A 24,380-nucleotide genomic window follows, 5' to 3' on the forward strand; every position below is an offset into this window, starting at 1 on the left:
ACTAAAACTAACTAGGGCTAAAATAAGCTACCAAATCTGTGCTCTAAAACACCAAATAGCAACTAACCAAGATGTTAACAAACTAAGGAACTGACATCCTTCCTATCCAAACTGTAATGAAAAAAGTTAAAACAAGGGATCCCCTGGAGGCACAGTGGGTTAAACTGCTGAGCTGCTGAACTTGCTGACCGAAAGGTTGGCAGTTCGAATCCGGGAAGCAGAATGAGCACCCGCTGCCAGCCTTAGTTTCTGCCAATCTAGCAGTTCGAAAACATGCAAATGTGAATAGATGAATAAATATCGCTCCAGCAGGAAGGTAATGGCGCTCCATGCAGTCATGCTGGCCACATGAACTTGGAGGTGTCTATGGACAGCGCGGGCTCTTCGGCTTAGAAATTGAGATGAGAACCAACTCTCAGAGTCGGACACAACTAGACTTAATGTCAGGGAAAACCTTTACCTTTACCTTACACTGTAGAATTAATATGTTTTGGCACTACTTTAACTGCCTTAGCTCGATACTATGGAATCATGACAATTGTTGTTTTATAAGGTTTTTACCTTTTCTGCCAAAGAGTGCTGGTGCCTCACCAAACTACAAATATACAAACCAATGTCTTGAGCCATGGCAGTTAAAGTGGTGCCAAACTGCATTAATGCTACAGTGTAGACATACCCATATAAAATCCAAATTATCTGCTTCGTAGTGGATTATTTAGCAGTATAGATTCATATAATCCAGATCAAAGCAGATAATGTGGATCATCTGCTTTGATAATCTGGATTATCTAGTAGTGTAGAAGGGGCCACAAAGAACATTTGGTTCTATTATTACAATATCCAACTTAAAAAACCTAATAGAAGCATTAATAAGCATAGTCACAAATAGGTACATTGTTAGATTTCCAAGTTACAAGTTCTGAAATCCTTTGTTACACAAGCTGCTCTTAGGACAAAATCATGTATCCTTGGTCCCTTCTACACTACCATATAATCATCAAAGCAGATAATCAAAATAATCTGTTTTGAATTTATTTATTATTTATTTATTTACAACATTTCTACCCCGCCCTTCTCACCCGAGGGGACTCAAGGCGGCTTACAACAACCGGCAAAATTCAATGCTAAACAGATCAATAAAACAGCAACACATTTAAAACCATTAACAACTATTCATAAAATACAACACATAAAATACATAAAATACATTAGTCAGCTAAAACATATAGTTACTTAAAACCACTTTTCCACGGAATTGGATAATAATAATAATAATAATAATAATAATAATAATAATAATAATAAAATAATAATGGGATTCAGGGCAGTTTCCAACAAGAAATGGCAAACATTCAATGCCAGAATACACTAACAAAGAGAAATAAACAATCCCCTCCCCAGATTCCAAAAGAATATTCACAACTATAATAACATTAAAATTATAACAGATAAACAAAAAATAAGCAATAGCATAACTAATCAATCACTGTATATCTAACATTAAAACATGACAGTGTGTGAGTCTACTCTGCCATATAATCCAATTCAAATTGGATAATCTGGATTTTATATGCCAGTGTAGAAAAGACCCTTGTCTTCATTTCTCTTCTCCTTTAAACCAGCTGAGAAAGACAATTTGGGTTATTTATTTATTTATTCGTTTATTTATTTATGGAAGGCAGAATTTGTAAACACTCTTTGAAAGGATTTTGAATAAGCTTTACAGGATACATTTGCCACTATTGATTTTTGGGTTATTTTGCATTCACTTGTTATTGTGACAATGTTACTGGATATTTGCGAATGTAAGGAAGTTTTAAAAAGAGACTCTTCCTCTCAAAAGCAACGGTATCTGTTCAGCCATAGCCTTACATCCAGAAATCCATATCAGTGAAAGATATTTTGCCTTCTCTACTCAGACCATCACTCATTGCTTTTATTTAAAGGTTTTTTCCCCCCAGTATCACCACCTTCTGGACTCACGTAGCACACAGGTTGCCCTTCCCTAAAAGGACTGATTGTTGTGCGTTAATAATTTGCTCTTATAATACAAAACCTGCCAGCTTACATATCCTGGGTGGGAAGTATATGGAGAGAATAAACGTACTTTTCATTTCTGCCGAAGTTGACTATAGTGGCTTTTTTTAAAAAAAGTGAAAGCAATGTAGGAAGTTACTATAGCAGTTTCAGACTGATTTAATGGAGGGTGGCTTTTCTTGGACCATCTACCCTGTGATCGATACAGAATGGTGTATGGCAGACTGGCCCCAGGATGGTTTTGACTAGCAGTTCCCCAGCCCTCTGAAGAGGAGGAAATGCTCCCCCCCCCTTCCAGACTCCCTTCTCTGATAGTCTCAGATAGTCTGTTGGCCATTTCGTGCCAACAGGTCACAATGATGTCACAGGATGACAAGAACAGAAGGGGTATAGTAAGTGGCATTCTGCATCCCCAGCCCACTCAAGTCCATGCAATATAGTATGGCAATGCAAACAGTTGCAGCTAGTTCCATCTTAGAACCAGCCAAACTGCTTACATAAGTTGCAGTTTCTTCTGGATTCTGAAGGATAATTTGGAGCAGTCTGTGACTTTTGGTTAACACAGTCACACATTCTCTGAAATCTGCTCTGTGTGGCCACCATTAAACAGATTAATCTGCCCTTTGGGAAAACGTGTCAGTATAGATGTGTCCTGAGAGGCCTAATGCTATAGTTTCTTGATGCAGTGTTTTCTAAACTCATGTCTTGGACTTCGGCTCCCACAATCATTGGGAAAGGTAACTGGGACTTCTGTGAGTTGAAGTCCAAAACACATGAAAAATTATGGGTTATGGGTCCTGTGTGGATTGGACCCAGGGACTGCATCCACACAGCGCTCTCAGGCTTTTCGGGCTCTATGAGCCCGGAAAACCCAGAGGGCACCAACCCCCAACCCTCACCACCACCACCACCACCACCAAGGCCTTAAAAATGAAAAGGACTTACCTGGCTGACATTAAGGTCCTACCAGAGTTCTCCTGGCACATAGAAATTACATGCCAGGAGTGGGGGGGGGGGGGGGGCAGGAGGAAAATCACCCTCCCCATGTCTCCTGGTGCATCATTTCTATGTGCCAGGAGGACTCTGGCAGGACCTTAATGGAGACTGGGTAAGTTCTTTTAATTTTAAGGCCTTTGGGGATGGGTCTGGGGTCTGGGTACCCCCCTGGAAGATACTGGGATGGCTCAAAACACCCCCTGGGGAAAAGACAGGCTTTAGAGGGTGGTGTGGGGACTTAAACGTGTGTCTAAGAGGGTTTCTTAAACTCACTTCGACACATGTTTAAGTGCTATCTGGAAGCGGCCTAAGTGTTAACCACTTCCTGCATGGCAGGGGATTGGACTGGATGACCCATGTGGTCTCTTCCAATTCTATGATTCTCTAATGCTGCCTTACATATTATAACAGTCACCATATGCAGGACATAGTCCTAATTTCTCTTTAATTTATGCAGTGCTAAGCGCTGCAAAATGAGAGGGGGAGGAACATTGTTGACAGACTGCCACCTTGCCGACCATTTCCTTCATTAAAACATATGTACATGGATTGCCTTTCTATTAATTTCTTGAATGTCTCTCCTCTATAACTGAATTTTTATGTAAGGTTTACTGTCTTGGAAGCTTTTTGTCTGCGGATATTGGTAACCATATTTTATTAATGTCCATTAAGAAAACCATTTGCAGTTGCAAGATTAAAATAATAAATATTAGCACTTCAAAATTAAAATAATCCACTATAATTTTAAAATTAATCTGAAACACATTTGATCACAATCCTTTTCGTATTTGTGTCTGCAAACATTTAGGATTAGCTATAATGTGTCAAATATCGTTGCGGATTAACAATAAGAGCACAATAAGTAAATGCAAAGATAAAGTTTGCCTATTATAATAGCTATCTATGGTACTTCATACATATTAACCTCCTCTGGGAGAACCAACAAGCTTGAGGACAGGAATATGCTAGCAAGTGGAAACGGAAAGAATGATAAATACTACAGAGACAATTCTCACCATAATGTTTTTAATATTTCTACTAGTACTTGTATTGATTGGGGATAAGCCGTACCATTACCAATAAGTTCTCATATAATAATGCTGCTAGATGGCTAATTTTAGAACAAGAGATCGACAAAATTATTGTTGGACTACAGCTCCCAGGATCTATAGAGTGTATAGCCAAGGGGGGGGGGGATACTGGGAATAGCAGTTGACGTCTGTAGCATTGGAGTTTACCCACTCTTATCTAAAGAGCACCCATCACCATGATATACATTTCACACATTCACATACTTTGGGTATCTTTATGTATCATGTACTGTTGTAGGAAAAACTGAACAACATTCCAGTTCATCAATAATATTGATGGCTTAATCTTAAAAATGACTATGTTCAGCCAATAGTTTGATAGTTGTATTTTGCAGACAGTTTGTGTGTGCTTTGTGTACTTAAATTATGACTTTCACTGGAAGCACACACATTGTAGAGTAAATGTCACTGAACAGAATGAAAATAATCAAAGATATGTAAAGACGAAATACTGAAGGATTTACATCCCTAAATCTATATCAGATTGTATTGAGATGAATGGGTTCTGCAGTGGTATCCACCATCCCAAAATGCTCCATAACATTCCAGATCACTCAGATGTAATGGATGTTTGAATGTAGCTATGAAAAAGATGCAAAGGAAAATTCTCAGTGTGAGAAACTTCACAAGGCAGTTGGAATAGAATAGAATAACTTTAGTGTCATTGTACAATGAAATTGAATGCTTTCCCAGGAACGCATGACAAAACAATACACCCATCCCTCCAAACTGAAACCACCACTGCACAGCTCCCAATGCCACATCATGTTGTAGCCCAGCCTCCATCTGAGCTGTCAGGTGAGCCTGATGTTGGGCTTGTTGAGCCTGGGATTGTCCCTGCACCTGCTTTGTCAGAGGACTCTGGGTTTGGGCCGGAGATGCAGCCAGAGTTTGTCCCAGTGGATTCTGGGACCAGAGACATAATGGTTGCAAGTAGGCAGCTTGAACCTCATTCCTCAAAGCAGTCAAGGTCAGATTTCCTGGTGCCAGATGGACATCATAGTTTGGATTCTGGAAGTTATAAGGAGGATAGAGCTAATGAACTTGACAGAAGGATGGCAATAACTCAATATTTGTTTATTTATTTCGTGTCAAAAGCATTGTACAACAAATACATTTCAAATAATGGGGGGGGGGGAAGGAAAAAAAAAGAAATCACAAGCAACTAAATAGTTTTGGACTCAGATGGAGGCTCAGATGGAGGCTGGGCTACAACATGATGTGGCATTGGGAGCTGTACAGTGGTGGTTTCACTTTGGAGGGATGGGTGTATTGTTTTGTCATGCGTTCCTGGGAAAGCATTCAATTTCATTGTACAATGACATAAATAACTCAATAGGAAAAAAGTGAGTATGTCAGAAGGAGTAAATGGTTGCTTTTGAAATGAAATAATGAGCAGACTTCTCACGGAAAGGGACCTTGAATTTCCCTTAAGAAGGGCTGCTTTCTCTGACAGAGTCAGAGGTGGTAACTTTGGGATTTCTGTTCCAGCCAAGACCCTTGCCTTGCATTCCAGCACTGACTCTGTACCTTGGACTAAACTTGAAGTTTTGTTCTTGTCTTCCAGTTTTGCTTCTTGTGTTTCCAATTTGACTCATGCCTTGGATTAATCCTTGATATCTTGTTCAGACTATTTGTGATATCTTTCTTGGGACTGACTTTGTTATCTGGTTTGGACTATGATCTTTGAGGGACTTTTATAGACTCTTGCTTCAAGTTTTTCAAATACTTTGTTCTTGTGGATTTAAACCCATTTTATTGACTTTGCACTTTGATTTGCTATTGCTTACATATAATCTTCAATAAACAGCTTGCTTGCTTATATTCTGGGGCTCCAGTGTGGTTTTGAGGTGCCTATGCAGCCTAGGGTGCAACACATCAATATAGTTACAGCTCTAGGATAAAAGCTCTCTCTCAGTCTGTTTGTCCTTGTCTTTGTCATCCTGTACCATCTGCCAGATGGTAATAATTTTTTAAAAAAGAATATGCTGGGTGAGATGTATTCTTAAGAATGTTCTGAGCTTTCTTAAGGCTTAAGTTCTTCTAAAGAGGGGAGAGGGTAACCAACGATTCTCTGTGCTGTAGTGGTGATCCTTTAGAGTGCCTTCCTATCTGCCACTGTGCAGTTACCAAACCATTCACAGATGCAATAGGTTAGGACACTCTCTATAGCACAGTGGTAGAAAGTCACCAGCAGTTTTTCATTCAGTTGTTGGTTCCTTAGAAGTCTCAGACAATGCAATCTCTGCTGGGCCCTCTTAACTAACGCTGCCATATGAATGACACAGGTCAGATCCTCCTTAACAATGACAGCTAGGAACTAAAAACTGGCCACCCACTCCACTTGGTCTCCATTTATAACCAAGGGCTGAAGAGGTTGGGCAGGAGTAAGATTGGAACAATTTTATTCACTTCCGATCTATGGAAAGAACTCCAGCATGAGGGGGAATTGTGACAGGGCTTCTGCTTCTGCCCACCACACTTGAGATCCCTTATAGGAGGGATGGAAACATCAGTCATTCAACTGCTCCCTCATCAACAATGCAGCAGGTTCTCATTGATTGCAGTGGTTGCTTCCCAGTAAATGGGAACTGGAACATGACTGGGAGGGGATTTGCTATCTAGCACCGTAACTACGAGTTATATATTTGTAACTCCCCAACTTGATTCTAGCTATCATTTCATGAAGAGTGTTAAGAGTGTACACACACACATTTTAATAAATAGTTTAAGAAGGATCCCTCTTTTTACTCAAGATTTCCCCCCTATTTTTTATGTGTGTAGGCTTTAATTCATTTTAGTATTTCAGATGCTATAGAAATATCAAGGATTTGATTTAATTTTAGTTCATCCTTAGGTTTGATCAGCTAGCTATCTGGATGTAAGATTGGTGGGTAGAAATAAAGAAAAACAGTGCTTAACAACTGGCATCCAAAGTCGAGCATAGTTGAGGCTAAGCTATACTAAGAATTTCCCCTCGTTGATTAAAATGCCCAGATGATAAGATATTTTTCAGACAGCATATGCCACCTGCTGCTCCTTTTATTTTAACACATATGAACACTTTGCTAAGGGCAGCAAATGGAACATTAAGTACCATCCATGCATGATGTATTGGTTTAAAAGCCCCCATTAATGTGTCAAATGTGCAGGAAATAATTTCATACATATGGCTAACATACTGTATCTAGAAACCTTCTGCTGATTCCGTTTCTTGGAAATACTGAAGTCACTGTGGTTATGTTAGATTTATATATCCAGACAAGTGGAACTGTAGACACAATGCTGAAAGCTGAAAAGCCTTTTGTCCATTTCTTTAGAAATGTATTTGCCGTATTTGAGTAATAGAGTAAGGTTCCAATCCTAATCATACTATTTCAGAATGAATCTACATTGAACAATTTTAACTGCCTTGCTCAATGCAATGGAATTATAGGAATTTTAGAAAAATCTTTAGCCTTCTTTGCCAAAGAATGATGGTGCCTTACAACTACAAATCCCAGGATTCCATTTCATTGAGCCATGGCAGTTAAAATGCTGTCAAATTGCATTAATTCAGGAGCTCAGGAAGCTGGCTTTGGATTCCACTGCAATCCTGTACACATTTCAATAGACATAAATCCAAATATGGGGCTTACTTCCAAGTAAATGAGCAGTAAAAGCCACTGAAAGTTTCCACCATGGCACTAGATTCAGATTTATTCATACTGATTACTAAATCAGTATGATTACTGATTACTAAAATCAGTTAAGTCAATCATATGCAATTTAATTCAAAGTTATTTCAATGAATCTGCTCCAGAAGTGGGTAACTCACACCCTTCTGTACATATGCACTGTTATTTTAGGCCCCTTCCACACAGCTGTATAAAATCCACATTGAACTAGATTATATGATAGTGTGAACTCAGATATCCCAGTGCAAGGAAGATATTGTGGATTATCTGCCTTGATATTCTGGGTTATATGGCTGTGTGGAAAGGCCTTGAGGGCCCTTCCAGATAGGCTGTATATCCCAGGATCTGATCCCAGGTTTTCTGCTTATCCCAGATTATCTGGCAGTGGGGACTTGTTTAATCCAGTTTAAAGCAGAAAACCTGGGATCAGATCCAGGGATATAGGCAGGGGCGGTTCACCCCTAAGGCAAACCAGGCAGTTGCCTGTGGCGCCATTCTCTTTGGGGCGCACTCAAAGAGCTCCCCTGTGCGCACACACGCACCCCCCGTCTCCTCCTCCCAATGAGGCGGCGCACCTCCTCTTGGTTCATGTAGACGCTGAGGCTGGGGCCAATGGCGGCAGCGGCAACGGTCACCTCAAGGGGCTCCCTCAGAGTCTCGGCACCTGCGGGCGACCACGGCAGAAAGAGGAGGGCGAGCAGCAAGAAGGGGTGGAGCAAGCTGCCATGGCTGCCCCGCACCATCGCCCCCTCCACTCCCGCCTGAGAGCCCCCTCCCACGCTCAGCAGGCCCTTGTGCTCCTGCCACACTCGCCTGCGCCCAGGCCTGGTGGCCTCGGGGCCATCCTCTTCCCCCTCCCTCCCCAACCACCACGCGCATGCTCGCTCGCTGTTTTCTTTTTTGTAAATGCCCCTTTTGGCCTCCGAGGCGCGAGCCAAGACCTGTCGCGCACTGATGGGAGGGGTGGTGGGGAGAACCAGGACGCCCGTATGCATGCATAGCTCACTTGCTGCCTCCAATCTTGCACAGAAGAGCCACTGGGAAATGTCTTCCTTCCAAACTTCGTGATGTCATATTCATCTCATCAATCCTAGCCAGCACAGTGAGCTATGAGGGGTGTCGTGCTGAATCAGGTTTGGGCAAACATGGGCTCTCCAGGTGTTTTGCACCATTCCTAACAACCTCAGGCCCTTTCCTTTTGCCCCTCAGCCGCTTAAGCTTCTGTGAGTTGCTGTGAGTTTTCTAGGATGTCTGGCCATGTTCCAGAAGCATTCCCTCCTGACATTTCACCCACATCTATGGCAGGCATTCTCAGAGGTTGTGAGGTCTGTTGGAAACTAGGCAAGTGGGGTTTATATATCTGTGGAATGATATCCAGGGTGGGAGAAAGAACTCTTGTCTGTTTGAGGCAAGTGTGAATGTTGCAGTTGGCCACCTTGATTAGCATTGAATGGCCCTTACATATTCAAAGCCTGGCTGCTTCCTGCCTGAGGGAATCCTTTGTTGGGGGGTGTTAGCTGGCCCTGATTGTTTCATGTCTGGAATTCCCTGTTTTTGAGTGTTCTTTTTTTACTGTCCTGATTTTATTTATTTCCCATACTTGTTTCCCATACATATTTCCCGTCCTTCTCACCCCGAAGAGGACTCAGGGTGGCCTCACAATAATTTGATGCCCGATTGTTGTTGTTTTTTTTTGGGGGGGGGGAGGGGGCAAAATTCTGTTTGCCTACACTTGAAAATTACGTTGGGCCAGCCCTGGATATAGGGCCTGTCTTAAAGGGCCCTGAGTCTTCTGCCTGTTTCACTAAATTTACCCCTGATTTTTCAGGAATACATTCCAACTTAAGGTGTGAAACATTGAGTTAAAAATGTGTTTGTGTTCAAAGTATTCTGAGAAAGAGCAGTAAGGTATAATGGTTTATTATAAGCCACCTAGGGATATCACAACAGGGGCTTAGTTTTTATCCATCTGTGTGTGGTTTAGATGTCATTTGCAACCACTGTGTTGCTGCAAGTTGACTTCAAAGGAATGTTGATTGAGGCCTGAGGTAAAACAGAGCTGCTTGTGCTGAGAAGAGGCTGTGCTTTGCTCTTTCTCTGAGATTGGTACTTACCCTTCACTGACTTCACACAACTAAGGATATGGTTGCATCATGTTTGTTAAAATATTTACTTGTGAAAATAAATAAACAAAATGTTTACCTGTGTGGTACTGCTTTCATAGAATCGGCAAGTAAAAAAGCCTTCTCCACCAACAGTAAAGGAAGGAAGCAAAACACCCCCAACGTTTTATAATTTCTAACAAATCCCCCTGCAATGGGGTAGTCTTGTTGACAAAGATTACCATCACCACTATGATGACAAGAGACAGGCCAAACTCCAATGATCTTTGCCATTTTCAGCCCTTGCTTCCAATACATACCTTGCTTCTCAAAATAACTATAAAAAAGAATGGCTTGCATCTCTCCCAAATGGCGACATTGCTTTGGATTGCGATGTTCTTGTCATCTACTCATAAAATGTCAAAGTCTTAATTTTCAAAAGGGAAACCATCTCTGAATAATTCCTGCCAAAAATAAAACCTGTGATAGATTCACTTTAGATTTGCCACATGTTCAGAAATGAAATGAAGGCAAACAACAATAACAGAATGTTGCTAATAGATCCAGATTCTTAGTTGGGTTTCCTGGTTCATTATGAATTTTTGCTCAATTTCTCATTGTCTAATATTTTCTGTTTTTTCTAGTGTCATTCACTACCCAGGCCTCAATTTTAGGACTAAGCAACTGTTTCAGCCAAATCCTCAATAAGAAACTGTACTGATTCAAACTCATTTCTAGATACTCCAGATTTTTTTTTCAGGGGGTGAATAACACAGTCTAAAGCAGGGGTCCTCAAACTTTTAAAGCAGAGGGCCGGTCCACAATCCTTTAGACTGTTGAAGGGCCGAATTATCATTTGAAAAAAAAAAATCCAACAAATTCCTATGCACACTGCAAATGTCTTATTTGTAATGCAAAACAAAAACAACAACAACAACTATGAAAGAACAATACAATATTTAAAAATGAAAACAATTTTAACCAACATAAGCCTATCAGGATTTCAATGGGAAGTGTGGGCCTGCTTCTAGCCAATGAGATAGTCAAGTTAATTAGGACTGTTGTTGTTGTTGTGTGCCTTCAAGTCATATCAGACTTTGGGCGAGCCTAAGTCAAAAATTATTTATTTATTCATTTACTACATTTATTTACTACATTTATATCCCACCCTTCTCACCCTGAAGGGGACTCGGAGCAGCTATATGTACATACAATATATTATTAGCATAGCACAATATTAGCATTATACAGTATATTACTATATTGAACTATACCATTATATTGTAATATTATATGTAATATAAAACATATATTTAATATTATTATATGGTATTATTAGTATTATATTGTATAACATGATATTATTATCAATATTATATGTATATACAATATATTACATTATTAAAACTGATATAAAAATATTATATTATAAAACTGAGGGCAGGGGCCAGGTAAATGACCTTGGAGGGCCGCATCTGGCCCCCGGGCCTTAGTTTGGGGACCCCTGGTCTAAAGTGTCTGAGATTGATCTGGAGTTACGGACATTAAAAGTAAATGAAAAGGAGCCAGCTGGTATGTCTCCAAAATGGCAATATAGGGAAAATACATGATGGTGCTACGCAGCAGAAGAGAGACACCAGGCCTTGCTTGCTGACAGATCTGTTGTGTGAGGAAAGAGACTAACCAGAACCCTCCAGTCTTAGTACAAGTTGAGCATCTCTTATCTGGAATTCTGAAATCCAAAATTATCCATATGAGTGGCGGAAATAGTGACACTTTGCTTTCTGATGGTTCAGTGTACATAAACTTTGTTTCATACACAAAATTATTACAAAGATTCTATCCATGTGTACAAGTTGTATATTAACCATACATGGATTTGGAGGGTTTTTTTGTGGATCCAAGATATAGATGGATATGCAAACACATGTATTACAAAATTTGGGGGGGGGGGGGGGTTAAAAATCAAACACATCAGATCTCAATCATTTGAGTTAAGAGGTATTCAATCTGTACTTAAGGAGGAAATTTGTGTTAGATCGTTGAAGTAATATTGTTAGCTATCTCCTCTTGCGTCTCTTTTTTCTTTTGTGTTAGTAGCAGGTTGTGAAAGAGCTATGATAAGATTGTTGAGGTGCTCTTGCTGAGTTTTTGTTTACAACTACTTTTCTGGGTCAAAATCTGGTGGGATCTGATGTATAATCATACCAAATTATCTCTTAACTGAAATTAATGTTGTGTTTAAACTTGAATTTCATTTCCAACATGTCTCATTTTGTATGCATATGCAGATACATATATTCCAAATAAACACGACATTCAAAACACCTCTGCCTCTAACCATTTTGGATAAGTTATATTCAACCTGTAGTAACTGCATTTTTGGCTCACATTTAACTTTCATCTTTTTCTACAATACGGAAATAATTTCATACTAAACAAATACTTAGGCATACCCATGAATGGGGCTTAAGGGACTGTGAGGAGGGAGAGGAAAAGAGAATGTGGTTTTCTTCTTCATGGGTACTTTATATGAGATTCTAAAGACTCTATGTATGTGACTGCTTTTTTCATGCAGTAGATCCTTTCCTTATTCAATTGTCTCAGAGCATTTCAGCATTTCAGTTTCATGCAACTATGAAAAATATAAGTAAAAAGGAGCATCTTCATCTAGAATATAACATAATGCTCCAATATAGCCGAATGTTTTTGAAGGATCTTGTTGTATTTAATTGTACATCACATCTGCTATTGTGTATAATGTTGCCGGTATATTCAGGTTTTATGGCTTCCAGTAATAGCAGATTATTGTGATAAATGATTCATATCAACTACAAGTGACACCTTTTAAAATTTCCATATCTGGCAACTCTAAAGCGTTTCTTCAATGCTTCAGCAGACCCCCACGGCCGAAAGCTACTTTATGATTAATTTCATCTCAATGTGGTAATTAGCATGCTTTGAAGTGATTCCTGGAAAACATGCTAATAGAGGCAGCAGATTAACCCAGAAGTATTTTTAGTCCAAAGTGCAATGTACATACACCCAAGAATAAATGAGTTTCCCCTTGACATTTCTAGGCTTTTTATTGCTTTTGATCAAAGAAAAAGGGTGTTAATAGGAATATTCCAAAAAGAGTGCAAAGGTCCTCACAGTGGGAAATTAGAATAAGGCATATGGAAGAAAAATCCCCCATTCAAATAGAAACAAAGGATGGGTGAGGATGGAAATTTCTCAAAGAGATCCTGGGAAAACATTGTGGAATTCCACATCCTTTGAAGTAGTCATTTCTGTTATTCTCAGTCCCAGAGATGTAAACAGCTAAAATGGGAGAAACTAGACGGGCCATCTAGTCCAGCCCCTATCATGCAGCAAAACACTTCCACAAGACGGTCATCCAACCTCTGTTCAAACACTTCCAAAGATCATGAGTCGACTATCCTCCAAGGAAGTCCATTCCATTGCTGAATAGTCTTCACCATCAGGAAGTTCTTTCTAATATTTATGTAGAAATGTTGTTTGTGCAACTTGTTTCAATTGGTTTGTATCCCAGTCTCTGGAGCAGCAGAAAGCTTCCCTTCAAATATTGAAATATGATTATAATACCACCTCTCAATCTTCTCTTTTCCAAGCTATTCATGCCTAAGCCATTTTTCATAGGGTCTGATTTCCATAAGCTGTTTCTTCACACTAGAAATATGGTTTGTGTAGAGCCCTGGGCACTAGAAAGGCAGGACTGAGAGATCCTTCAGACTGTTGCTGGACCTCACATTACTCCTGAGAGATTGTATTGCTGCCTTGCCAAGGTGCTTTGATCAGATTTGGCTGGTGCTCCTTCTATGGAAGGCATATATGGCCTTCTTTCTGTTTCAACACATATGGCATGGTATTGCATACATAAGCAGCCCATTATGGTGCTGATTGAGGCAGAATAGCAACTCCTTCCTCAAGTCAATTTGTATAGTTATTCTTTTTGTTTATTTAATATCCCACCTTTCCCCAAAATGGGACCCAAAAATAGCCAAGTTATTTTGACACACAAGAGACAGGAAATCCCACAATTTCCTTTCCGCATACCTGGAAATAAACAACAGCAGAGGAGTTATGTGCTGTCCTTTCAAGATGAATAGTAGAATTATTGATTTGGAAGAGACCGCAAAGGTCTTCTGTTCAACCCTCTGCCATGCAGGAACACACAATGAAAGGACTCCTGACAGATGGCCATCCAGTTTCTGCTTATAAATCTTCAGTGAATGAGACTCCATCACACTCCCAGGCAGCATATTCCTCTGCTAACAGCTCTTACCATCAGGAAGTTCTTCCTAATGTTTAAGTGGAATTGCTTTTCCTGCAATTTGAATCCATTGCTCTGTGTCCCAGGCTCCAGAGCAGCAGAAAACAAGTTTGCTCAATGTGACTTCCTTTCAGATATTTAGACATGGCTACCATGTCCGCTCTCAGCCTTCATTTCCCCAAGCTAAACATACCTGGCGCCCTCTGCTGTTCTTCATTAGGCTTGGCTTTCAAATCTTTGATCATTTTGGTCACCCTTCTCTGGACACTTTTAGCTTATCATTATACTCCTTGAATTGTGGTGCCCAAGATGGTCAAAGTACTTTAGCATGGCCAGCTCTATTAGGATAGGATAGTAGAAAGGTTCATGAACTAAATTATTCTCTTCAGCTATGTCATTATTTTCTAATCAATTCTGACAGGGGTGAGTCATAAAGAACACACAACCCCCGTCCTGAAGCAGCTTTAATGGTTGCTTATATTTATTTATTTAATTATTTAATTTTTATACCGTTCTTCTCCCCAGGGGGAGTGATGAAAGCTTCTTGAAATGAAGAGGGATGTTTGCTGCTTGATGGTTGGATTTTTATTGTCCATCACAGCCAATATATCCTCACTGAGGTTTTGTAATGTAGACTGCATCAATGGCTTCTTGCAAAACTTGCTTCCGGGCCCAATTCAAAGTGCAGGTTATCACCTATAAAGCTCTGCATAGTTCAGGTCCTGGCTATTTACGCAACCGCTTCCTCCCCTATGAACCTATTCAGGCTTTGCAATCGGTAGGGGAGGCCCTCCCCTTGGTCCCTTTCACATCACAAGGGAGCTTGACGGGAACAAGAGAGAAGGCCTTCTCAGTAGTAGCCCCCTGACTCTGGAACGCCCTCCTCAGGGAGATTAGACAAGCTTCCATTCTTACAACATTTAAGAGGGACTTCAATCTCTTTTATATGGATATACCTCAACTTGGATAGAAGGCCCCCTGGTAACTTATAGGAATGACTGTGTTTTTAATGTAATGTTTTAATTTAATTTAATGTTTTATAATATTTTTATTTATTTGTTAATTGTGTTGTGGTTTATCTTGTTGAATTGCCATTAATTGTTTATTTTGTTTTTATTCACTTTGTTGTATTATTCATGTTGTGAGCCACCCCAAATCCCCTGGGGTGATGGGGCAGGGTATAAAAGAGATGATGATGATGATGATGATGATGATGATGATGATGATGATGATGATGATGATTAAAATTAATAATTGGCTCAATGGAGCTGCATGCTAATTCATGTGCTTTTAAAATCATCTCTTACAGACAAAAAAGAAGCAGCTTTGACCAAAGACCTGAAAGGTAAGGCTATTTTTGTAACATTCTTTTACCACTGGTTTTTCATCTGGCCCATTTTTAAAACAGCCTATTTTATATAGACAAATTATGGTTATTAAGGCTACAATCCAATTCACCCTTTTATTTCCAATTGAGCCCTTTATATCAGTATAGTCCTTGCTTTGACTAGACATGCAGAGAATTGGGCTGAATTTCTGGAAGATGCAAATAAGGAAGTGGTGACACCATTTATAATTCCAAAATGACATGTTTAGACTTCAGCTGCCTCTTCCATTCTAAATCAATTCACACATTGTATTTCCAATTCCACATTCCAGTTTCTGACTGACAGTTATTTCCTTCCTTTTTCAATTTGTTTTTACTCACATGACTTGAAAAAGCAGAAATTTCATAGGGATTGAAATGTCAACTGTGATCTGAGATGAATGCGTTCTTGGTGGCCATCAGCAGGATATAAGAACTAAGAAGGCTTGTGCATCTGTCTTGTGCCTATAACAAGGCTGTCAGACTCTTGATGAAATGAAGACAAGCTCTAGACATAAAGGATGCTATTCCCTAAGCTTGGGCTGGGTTCTGCAATCTCTATTTTAGTGGTGCTTATGTAGGAAACAAATGGCTATCCTTTAAAGGCCTTTTGAGACCCCCCCCCAACCTCTCAAAATGGAGGGGAGTGAGAGGACAGCTCCCCATGGAAGAGTCACATATAATTGCATCTTAATTTACTATTTTTTTATTTCGTGTCAAAAGCATTGCATAATAAATAAATTTAAAAGTGATAAAATAAAGGAATCACAAACAGCAAAATAGTTTTGGACCAAAAGCAGGCAACAGCAATCACATTGTCCGTAGCTTTAAACAACTTCTCCTTCATGCATGAGGCAGGGCATTGCATTGCTTTAAAAAAATTTTTTTAACTTACTATGTGAAATATACATTCCAGACGTGGATAGCAACACTTTTCCAGTACCTGCAAAAGCAAATGCAAGGTGGGATTTAAATAAAATGAGGGCTATGTGGTAGTCAAATTACTTGTACCATCAAAATTACTTGCACCACCCAATATGTCTCATGCAGTTGTATTTTATCTGAGGATAAAAGAAAAATTCGCTTCTCTTACATTCAACTGAATATTTAGTTGCTTTGAAAGAGATGTATTAGGTCACATCTGGATTTTACAATCTCGTTGTTGTTCATGTGAGTCATTTCTGACTTATGAAAACTCCAAGGTGAGGTTATCATACGGTTTTCTAGACAAAATTTGTTAAGATGGAGTTTGCCTTTGCTTTCTCGCTAAGGCACGAGAGAGTGTGATTTGTCCAAGGTCATATAGTGGGTTTCCAAGCCCAAGTGGGGATTTGGACCCTGGTCTCCCAGTGTCACACCACTACACCACATTGGATCCCATCAATTGCAAACTGCAAGGGCAAAACATTTTTTAACAAAAATATAATTTTAAAAAGAAAAAATACCAATAAAATATCTTTTTAATACAAATCGTAAACACACTTCCTTGCATTTGAAAAGCCACGGGTTTGTACAGTGTTTCAGAAACTTAATGTGGTGAAAACATTGTTACTCCCCGAAAGTATTTGTTAGAAGCTTCTTCCAAGTAGAGATGTGCATTTCAGGTCTAAAAATCATTATGCTTCTCCTAATCTCGCATACATTTACTCCTGTCCTAGGTTTGTATCAAATTGTGAGACTGTTTTTCTTTCCAAACATTGCATACATTGCATTTTTATGAGTATTTAAGAATTTCTGCACATATTTTTATTTCAGCCATATGAGTTTTAAAAAATGTGCATAGTTGTGTCTACATTGTATTTCTCTGAATGCTTCATAAGCCTCACTAATATGCCAGTCCTTAGAGTAAAGTGTATTTCTTCTTGCAGTAGGACTTGAGGGATGCTGAAAGGCTACTTTCCTTGAGGCTAAAAAATCCACCCAAATCTTTTTTTGTTCCTATTCCAATTTTGTTCTTATCTCTACACATTGACTAACATCTGCCTCTTGTAGGATGGGTTAGGAAGAGGGCTAGCATAGTCACCTCAGCATTTTCTTTTCAAGCTATGCAAGTACAGAAAAGGGGCTCTGATCTCACTTTAATCATGTGCAACACCAATGGCACACAGTCACATTTCCATTCAATGATGCATCTAGCTTCAGCCTCACAAGGATGCTCTAAATGCAAATCCAGATTTTCCATTATTAGTGCATGCATCCAAAATGTAAAAGTACAGTTTGTGGCTTGAGTCTGGGCTAGAAACTCTGGAAATAACATCTAAAAAGTGTTTGAATGAAGAAAACTGAGGCTGAGAAATGAAATACAAAAATTGTCTTTTCCTTCAGTGTGTGTGTGTGGGGGGGGGGGGGGGGAGAGGGATATGGTCCACCTTCCCTGAATGATTTCTGCCATACTCTTTGGCAATTATCACATGTGGCTAAGGAAATTACTACTAATATGTCACAATGAGTGATACAAAAAAACACATTTGTTAATGATAGTAATTACCAAGTGATCCTAAATAACCATTTTTCCTCATTAATTTGTTTTTCAGTGCCTTTGATTGAGTAAAAAACCAATAGGAAAATTGGTTTTTAATAATCTCTTTCCTCTCTGTAAGAGAGATGCTAAGGGCAATATTTTTCATCTGCAGTTTCCCTGGATTTCTCTGTTGTTGTTATAGAATGCCTTGTAGTTATTGCTTTAATTTGTTCTCATTTTAAGAGCCAGCAAAAGCTCCTGCAGCCCAGCCAGCCTCTGCAAAAATAGCTACACCAGGTAAAGGATTATATTTTTTTCCTCTTTCTTTCACTCTCATTTAATCATCTCCCACGTTTTTTGCCTGCCTTCATCTTTTTTGATCTCACTGCACCATAGCACCATCTCCTGGTTAAGATGGGGAAAATACATATATTTTATGGTTGCTAATAAATGGCTGCCTCAACAAACAGTAAATGCCAAATGTTCCTGCCATGTATCATAGTGACCGTCCAGGACTGAATCTACACTGTAGAAGTAATGCAGATTGACACCACTTTAACTGCCATGGCTCCTCACTAGGGAATCACAAGAGTTGTAGTTTGACAAAATGTTTACCCTTCTCTGGCAAAGTGTGCTGATGACTTATCAAACTTCAACTCCCATGATTCCATAGCATTGAGCCATAGGAGTTCAAGTGGTGTCAAACTACATTATTTCTACAGTGTAGATGAACCCTGAGGCAAGAAAAGAAAGCCCATAACTCAGCTGGGACTGGGAATAGAGGAGAGTATTCAAAAAAAAGAAAAAAAAGAAAAAGAGCAAACATGGTTAGCACTCTGCACTTCCCCTCCCTCAATATAATGCTTGTGTGGTTGTGTGCCTTCAAGTCATGTTTGACTTATGGTGACCCTTGAGTGAGTATCATAGGATTTTCTAGGGCTGAGGGAGTGTTACTTGTCCAAGGGAATAGGATCCTGGTCTCCAGAGTCCTCACACACATCTAAATTGACCACTTTGTGTAAAGGATGAACAACTCAGCTCTGTGCCAGCTAAATGATTAACGGAGCTGATTTGAGTCAACACAGGCCAGGGCCACCTTAATGCACCTTTGAATTGTTAACCAGGGTTGTGAGTTGCTCAAAATTCTGCCAGTTCAGAGCAAACTACATCTCTAGGCTCATGTAAACCACTGGGCTGGTTCCAAGACTGGATTATGTGCTTTGGGGCAGTCCGGACTCCTCCACGCCTCTGCAGCGGCCGGGAGGTGGTTGTGGTCTACATTGTCCTAGGGTCAATCTGGCATTCACCACTCCAGATTGGCCTTGAGATAAGTGGTCTGTGTAGATCTGCCCCTCACCCAGTGCTGAAACCATGTTCAGGGAATTGTAGTAGCACATCTCATCTCAATGAAATGATCTAACAGCAAAATTATATCTCCATTATAAAGTGATTATTATTTCCCATAAGATACAACCAACAACACTTTGGTAACACGTGAAATATAATTTTACTTTAATTTTTTAAAGTTTCCAAGATAGTAGAAGCAGCTAAGCCTGTAGTAGATACACAAGGAAAATATTAGGAATATATACATAACCTGTTATAATTATGATACCAATATGGTTAGATATTGGTGCAGAGTAGCAAAAACACAGAAGACTAGGGGTTATGTGAGCAGAGGAGAGCAAAAAGCAAAATAGCCAGCCTCCATTTCCTTTTAAAAAGTCATGTGCATAAAATAAGCATCAGAGACATCAAAAGTAAAATAGTAAAAATATGTTTACTCACAATCTTGTATGATGATGGTCATACAGGCAAAACATCTTAGTTCCAAAAGAATACAATTCAGGATACTACATATCTCTTAACAAGGAAGTAACATCAGCATGGCATGGCAGGAAGAGCATGAAGAGCCAAAAGAGAAAGAACAAAAGAAAGTCTCTCCTTTTATACCCCAAATTCTAAAGGCATATGTCACTTCCTGTAAATCTCCAGGAAGTATATTCCCATTTCCCACATTTTCCATTTCCCTAAAATGGTGCCATCAACTCTGGAATGTAGCTTTGGATTCAGGTTACTAAGCAACAAGCAAAACTAACTACATAAACCATCCCACATTGAAAATGCATGCATGATTGCTAAATAACCCAACAGAAAAGTCTCTGTTTAGACATTTTGTCCATAAATCAATACCTAATAAGAATTATACAAGCCTTGTGGAGCTATTATGCTTTAGGATATATGATTTGTTTGGATGATGTTTTCTTCTTTTTTAAAACTGAGCTTTTGTCTCCAGTATGGAAATTGTGAAGTAATATCTGTAGATAGTGTTGAAAAATATGAAAATTGAAAGAATTAACATTGAGGCAAATTCTAGAAAGATTCAGTAAAACATTTAAGAAAACAGAAATTTGGATTTATCTGGTTTAATTGAATCCCAAGGTTAGAGAATTATGTTTTGATTGGAGGGGGGGAGGATCAGTGTTGCCTGCTCAAAAATAAGTTCCACTAAGAACAATGGGGGTCCCCCGGTGGCAGAGCAGGTTAAACCACTGAGCTGCTAAACTTGCTGACTGAAAGGTTGGTGGTTCAAATCCAGAGAGCAGGGTGAGCTGCTGCGGTTAGCCCCAGCTTCTGCCAACTTAACAGTTCAAAAACATGCAAATGTGAGTAGATCAATAGGTACCACTCCTGTGGGAAGGTAATGGCGCTCCATGCAGTCAATCCTGGCCACAAGACCTTGGAGGTGTCTACACACAGCACAGACTCTTCGGCTTAGAAATGGAGATAAGCACTAATCCCCAGAGGCGGACATGACTAGACTTAATGTCAGAGCAAAACCTAAGATCAATGGGTCTTTATCCCATGTAAATGAGTATAAGATTGCAGGCTTAAATCCGCAACTCATGTAACTTTCATAATAATAATTTTAAAGGGGCTATAAATGAAGAGGGAATAAGAATGTTCCCTGTGTATGCAGGAAAAATAATGGCAATCATATTCAAAATGTCTTGTTTAAATTGCTTTGAGGATTTCAAGGAGGAAAATCACAATCTCCAGAAACATTCACTATATATTAAACTACTACTATGGCAATATCCTGGGCCCCAGGAAATCATTTATAATGATCCTTGATGCAGGTTTGCATAGTCATAGCCCTAGTTAAGGTGAAAAAGAGATCCTATAATTCATGTACTTCTACCAATAGGGCTGATTCCAAGAAAGCAAAGGGAAAAGAAAAACATGCTGTTTGGGGACTGTGGAAAGAAGTTAATTAGATATCCTGTACAGTGCCTGGATGGTGTTGAGAAATATCTTGAACATATTCAGTAATATCATGTACTCCCCTCCAAACTATTTATGGATTGGGCCCAAGTATGTGTTTTGAAAGTGGTTATCTCAAACCCAATTTTAAATCTATTTCAAAATACTATTCTTATATTATTATTTGCTAGCAGTATATAACCATCTATAGAGATAGTGTGCAAAAACAGGAGTACTTGTAATCATAATTTTGAGTAAGCTCAAAAGAGGGTTTTTGGGAAGTGAAACTTCTGCTTGCATCAGGTAGGTGGAGCAAGCTAGCTGTGAGAAGAAATTTGAGGCACATCTCAGGAAAGGATGAAAAAGGATTTACATAAACACGAAATATCTGCTTCAAATATTGATAGGATGTTGATTTGCAGTATTTTTATGACATCACATATTTTAAGAATGCTTAGGTTCACAAGTATTATCATGTTATAGATATTTATTTGGTATTGTCTAAAGTTTAAATCAGGTTTTTACTGTATGAGCAGGGATAATTGTTACTGGTTTGTGTTTTATTTTTATTTTTAACTTTTTTATACCTTTTTATATTGTTTTTGTATTTTTATTCTTACATGTTTAATGGATCCTTTGTGTGAGTTGCCTTGAATCCCACTCTGAGGGAAAGGAAGCATGTAAGTGAAATAGGTAGGTAGGTAGGTAGGTAGGTAGGTAGGTAGGAGGCAGGCAGGCAAACAATTTCTTTGGATCAGTTTAGTGCTTCCCAAGATGAAATGGCTCCCAGAGTTAACAGAAACAACATTTTAATCCAACTAAAGCCTTAGAGGATTTACTTTTGGAAAACCACAATCATTTGTGTGGCAAGCAGTCCAGGTGGGCGAGAGAAGAGAAGGAGAGAATATTGAGTTGAGTTCAGTAATGGGTGTGACTCCAGTTTTTAAGATAAAGATAAAGGTTTTCCCCTGACATTAAGTCTAGTTGTGTCTGACTCTGCGGGTTGGAACTCATCTCCATTTCTAAGACGAAGAGCCAATGTTGTATGTAGATGCCTCCAAGGTCATGTGGCTGGCATAACTGCATGGAGCGCTGTTACCATCCCGCCAGAGTGGTACCTATTGATCTACTCACATCTGCATGTTTTTGAACTGCTAGGTTACAGAAGCTAAGGCTAACAGTGGGATCTCACCCTGTTCTCTGGATTCAAACCACCAACCTTTTGGTCAGCAAATTCTACAGCTCAGCGGTTTAACCCACTATGCCACTGGGGCTCCAGTTTTTAGACTATCATAATATTATAGCTGTGGTGGAGCAATGTGGCTATGTTCAAATACTCTGGAGTTCCATCTTTCTTCTCCTATGTCCAGTTGCATTGTTCTGTAGCAACAAAACATGCTTTCTGTATAGTGTTTTGGGTTAAAGAGGAGGAAGAAAAGGGAGAAATATGGCAGCACCTTTTAGATATATTTGAAAGCTAACAGAATGGGTATAAGTTATGTATTTTACGTCTGTTACTTCCTCCTTTTTTTCTTTCTCTGGATTTTAGTGTAGGTGTAGATGAGCCCCAAGTGATGTTAGCTAAGTCATTCTTTCTCAGACTCAGAGGAAGGCAATGGCAACCCCCCCTCTCTCCCCAAACCAACGATACAAAAATCCCCTCCTGGACAGGTTCATTTTAGGGTCATCATAAATCAGAAATGACCTCAAAGCACGCAGCAGCAGCTGCAGCTTTGAGGACATGCATCAATACGTTAACTGACACATTTGGAAGTAACTTTCCAAGCATTGTCCTCTTCACAGTCACTCCCAAAAAGGGTAATCAGGGATTACACTACCCTTCCATGGATAGGTGGTGCATTCTATATTTTTATCACAAGGGAATAATGTGGATTGCACAAACCCCATGATTTCCTGCATGTAATTTTCAGGAAACGAGAGACTCAGTTCCAATTTTCTACAGAAAATGTGATCCTCTGTGATCCTCGGTGATCCTGTCCCATACTTCTTTCCTCAAAAATAATTTTCCCACTTGTAGGAATGGAATGAAGCATGAAAGGCTTCAGAGCAGGGTTAAACCCAATCAACAAAGCTCTGTTCAAGTGCCTGAATATGGTAACTTAAGCAGTCATAATTAATTTAATCCCATAGTCAGTGTCAATGAAAATTGGTATCATTAAGAACATTATCAATCTAATACATAGTAAAATTACAGCCAACAAAATGCTTGAGTTTATTATAACATGTGCAGTAAAAATATACTGAGTAACTACTAATATGATATAAGAATAAAGTAGACCATGAGCTGTTCCTCAAAATTAACTGTGTGTAGTAATCTAGTCAGAATTTTTTGTTTTTCTAAGAACAGATATGCTAATTTAGCAAATGCAGGTAACTGTTTAGCTGGTAAAGCACTGAAAATGTCATCTCTACCCATTGTGAAACAAGTGCAGCTATGAATTCTACATTGTTAATCCACCATCTCATTATCTCATGATCATGAGATATTAATGCGATATTAATTATTTTTGTATGATTTTACTTATGTGTTTGCACGTCCTATCTACATTTGTTTGAATTTCTGTAATCCAACATAAGTCCCAGTTTGGACATAGGCAGGGAATGGAAGGTGGTAATAACATCAACACCTGTTGATTCCATAGTGATAGATGCTCAATTCCAATTAAACTGACAAAATATCTGAATGAAATAGCTATAGATAGGATCACAACAGCACATGGCGAAAAGTGACACCTGCTTGGAACATGTTAGATTATCGAAAAATATATAATTTATTCCTACATTCTTGGATCGAATCCAGAACTCCAGTTGTTGAAACTTGATTGAATCCAGAACTCCAGTTGTTGAAACTTGATCGAATGTGAAACTTATAATAATTCTTGTATAATAGCTGATGTTTAAGTGTTGCTGCTTTTGTTCTTGCAAGTGATGAACCTCAAAGTACAACAATAATTTCCTGTCTCTTCTTTCACTTTGTAGCACTGCACAAAAAAGAAAAGCCGGTAGAAAGTGGTAAATAGCCTGCTGTTTTCTAATATTTTCTTTCTCTAAAACATGCTGATGTAGTATAA

General features: G+C 39.1%; 1 protein-coding gene across 12 annotated transcripts in view; it reads left to right on the forward strand.

The window, feature by feature from the left end:
* trdn (triadin) overlaps positions 1-24,380 on the forward strand; it is a 303,322-nt gene that overhangs the window by 190,197 nt on the left and 88,745 nt on the right. For all 12 annotated transcript variants that reach the window (XM_062979180.1, XM_062979220.1, XM_062979204.1 and 9 more), the window contains 3 exons: positions 15,507-15,542; positions 18,268-18,321; positions 24,289-24,321. In XM_062979180.1, coding sequence (XP_062835250.1) covers positions 15,507-15,542; positions 18,268-18,321; positions 24,289-24,321 — 123 coding nt within the window. The remainder of the gene's footprint in view (positions 1-15,506; positions 15,543-18,267; positions 18,322-24,288; positions 24,322-24,380) is intronic.

This window comes from Anolis carolinensis, chromosome 1, assembly GCF_035594765.1.
Source record: "Anolis carolinensis isolate JA03-04 chromosome 1, rAnoCar3.1.pri, whole genome shotgun sequence".
In the NCBI taxonomy this organism is placed as follows: Eukaryota; Metazoa; Chordata; class Lepidosauria; order Squamata; family Dactyloidae; genus Anolis; species Anolis carolinensis.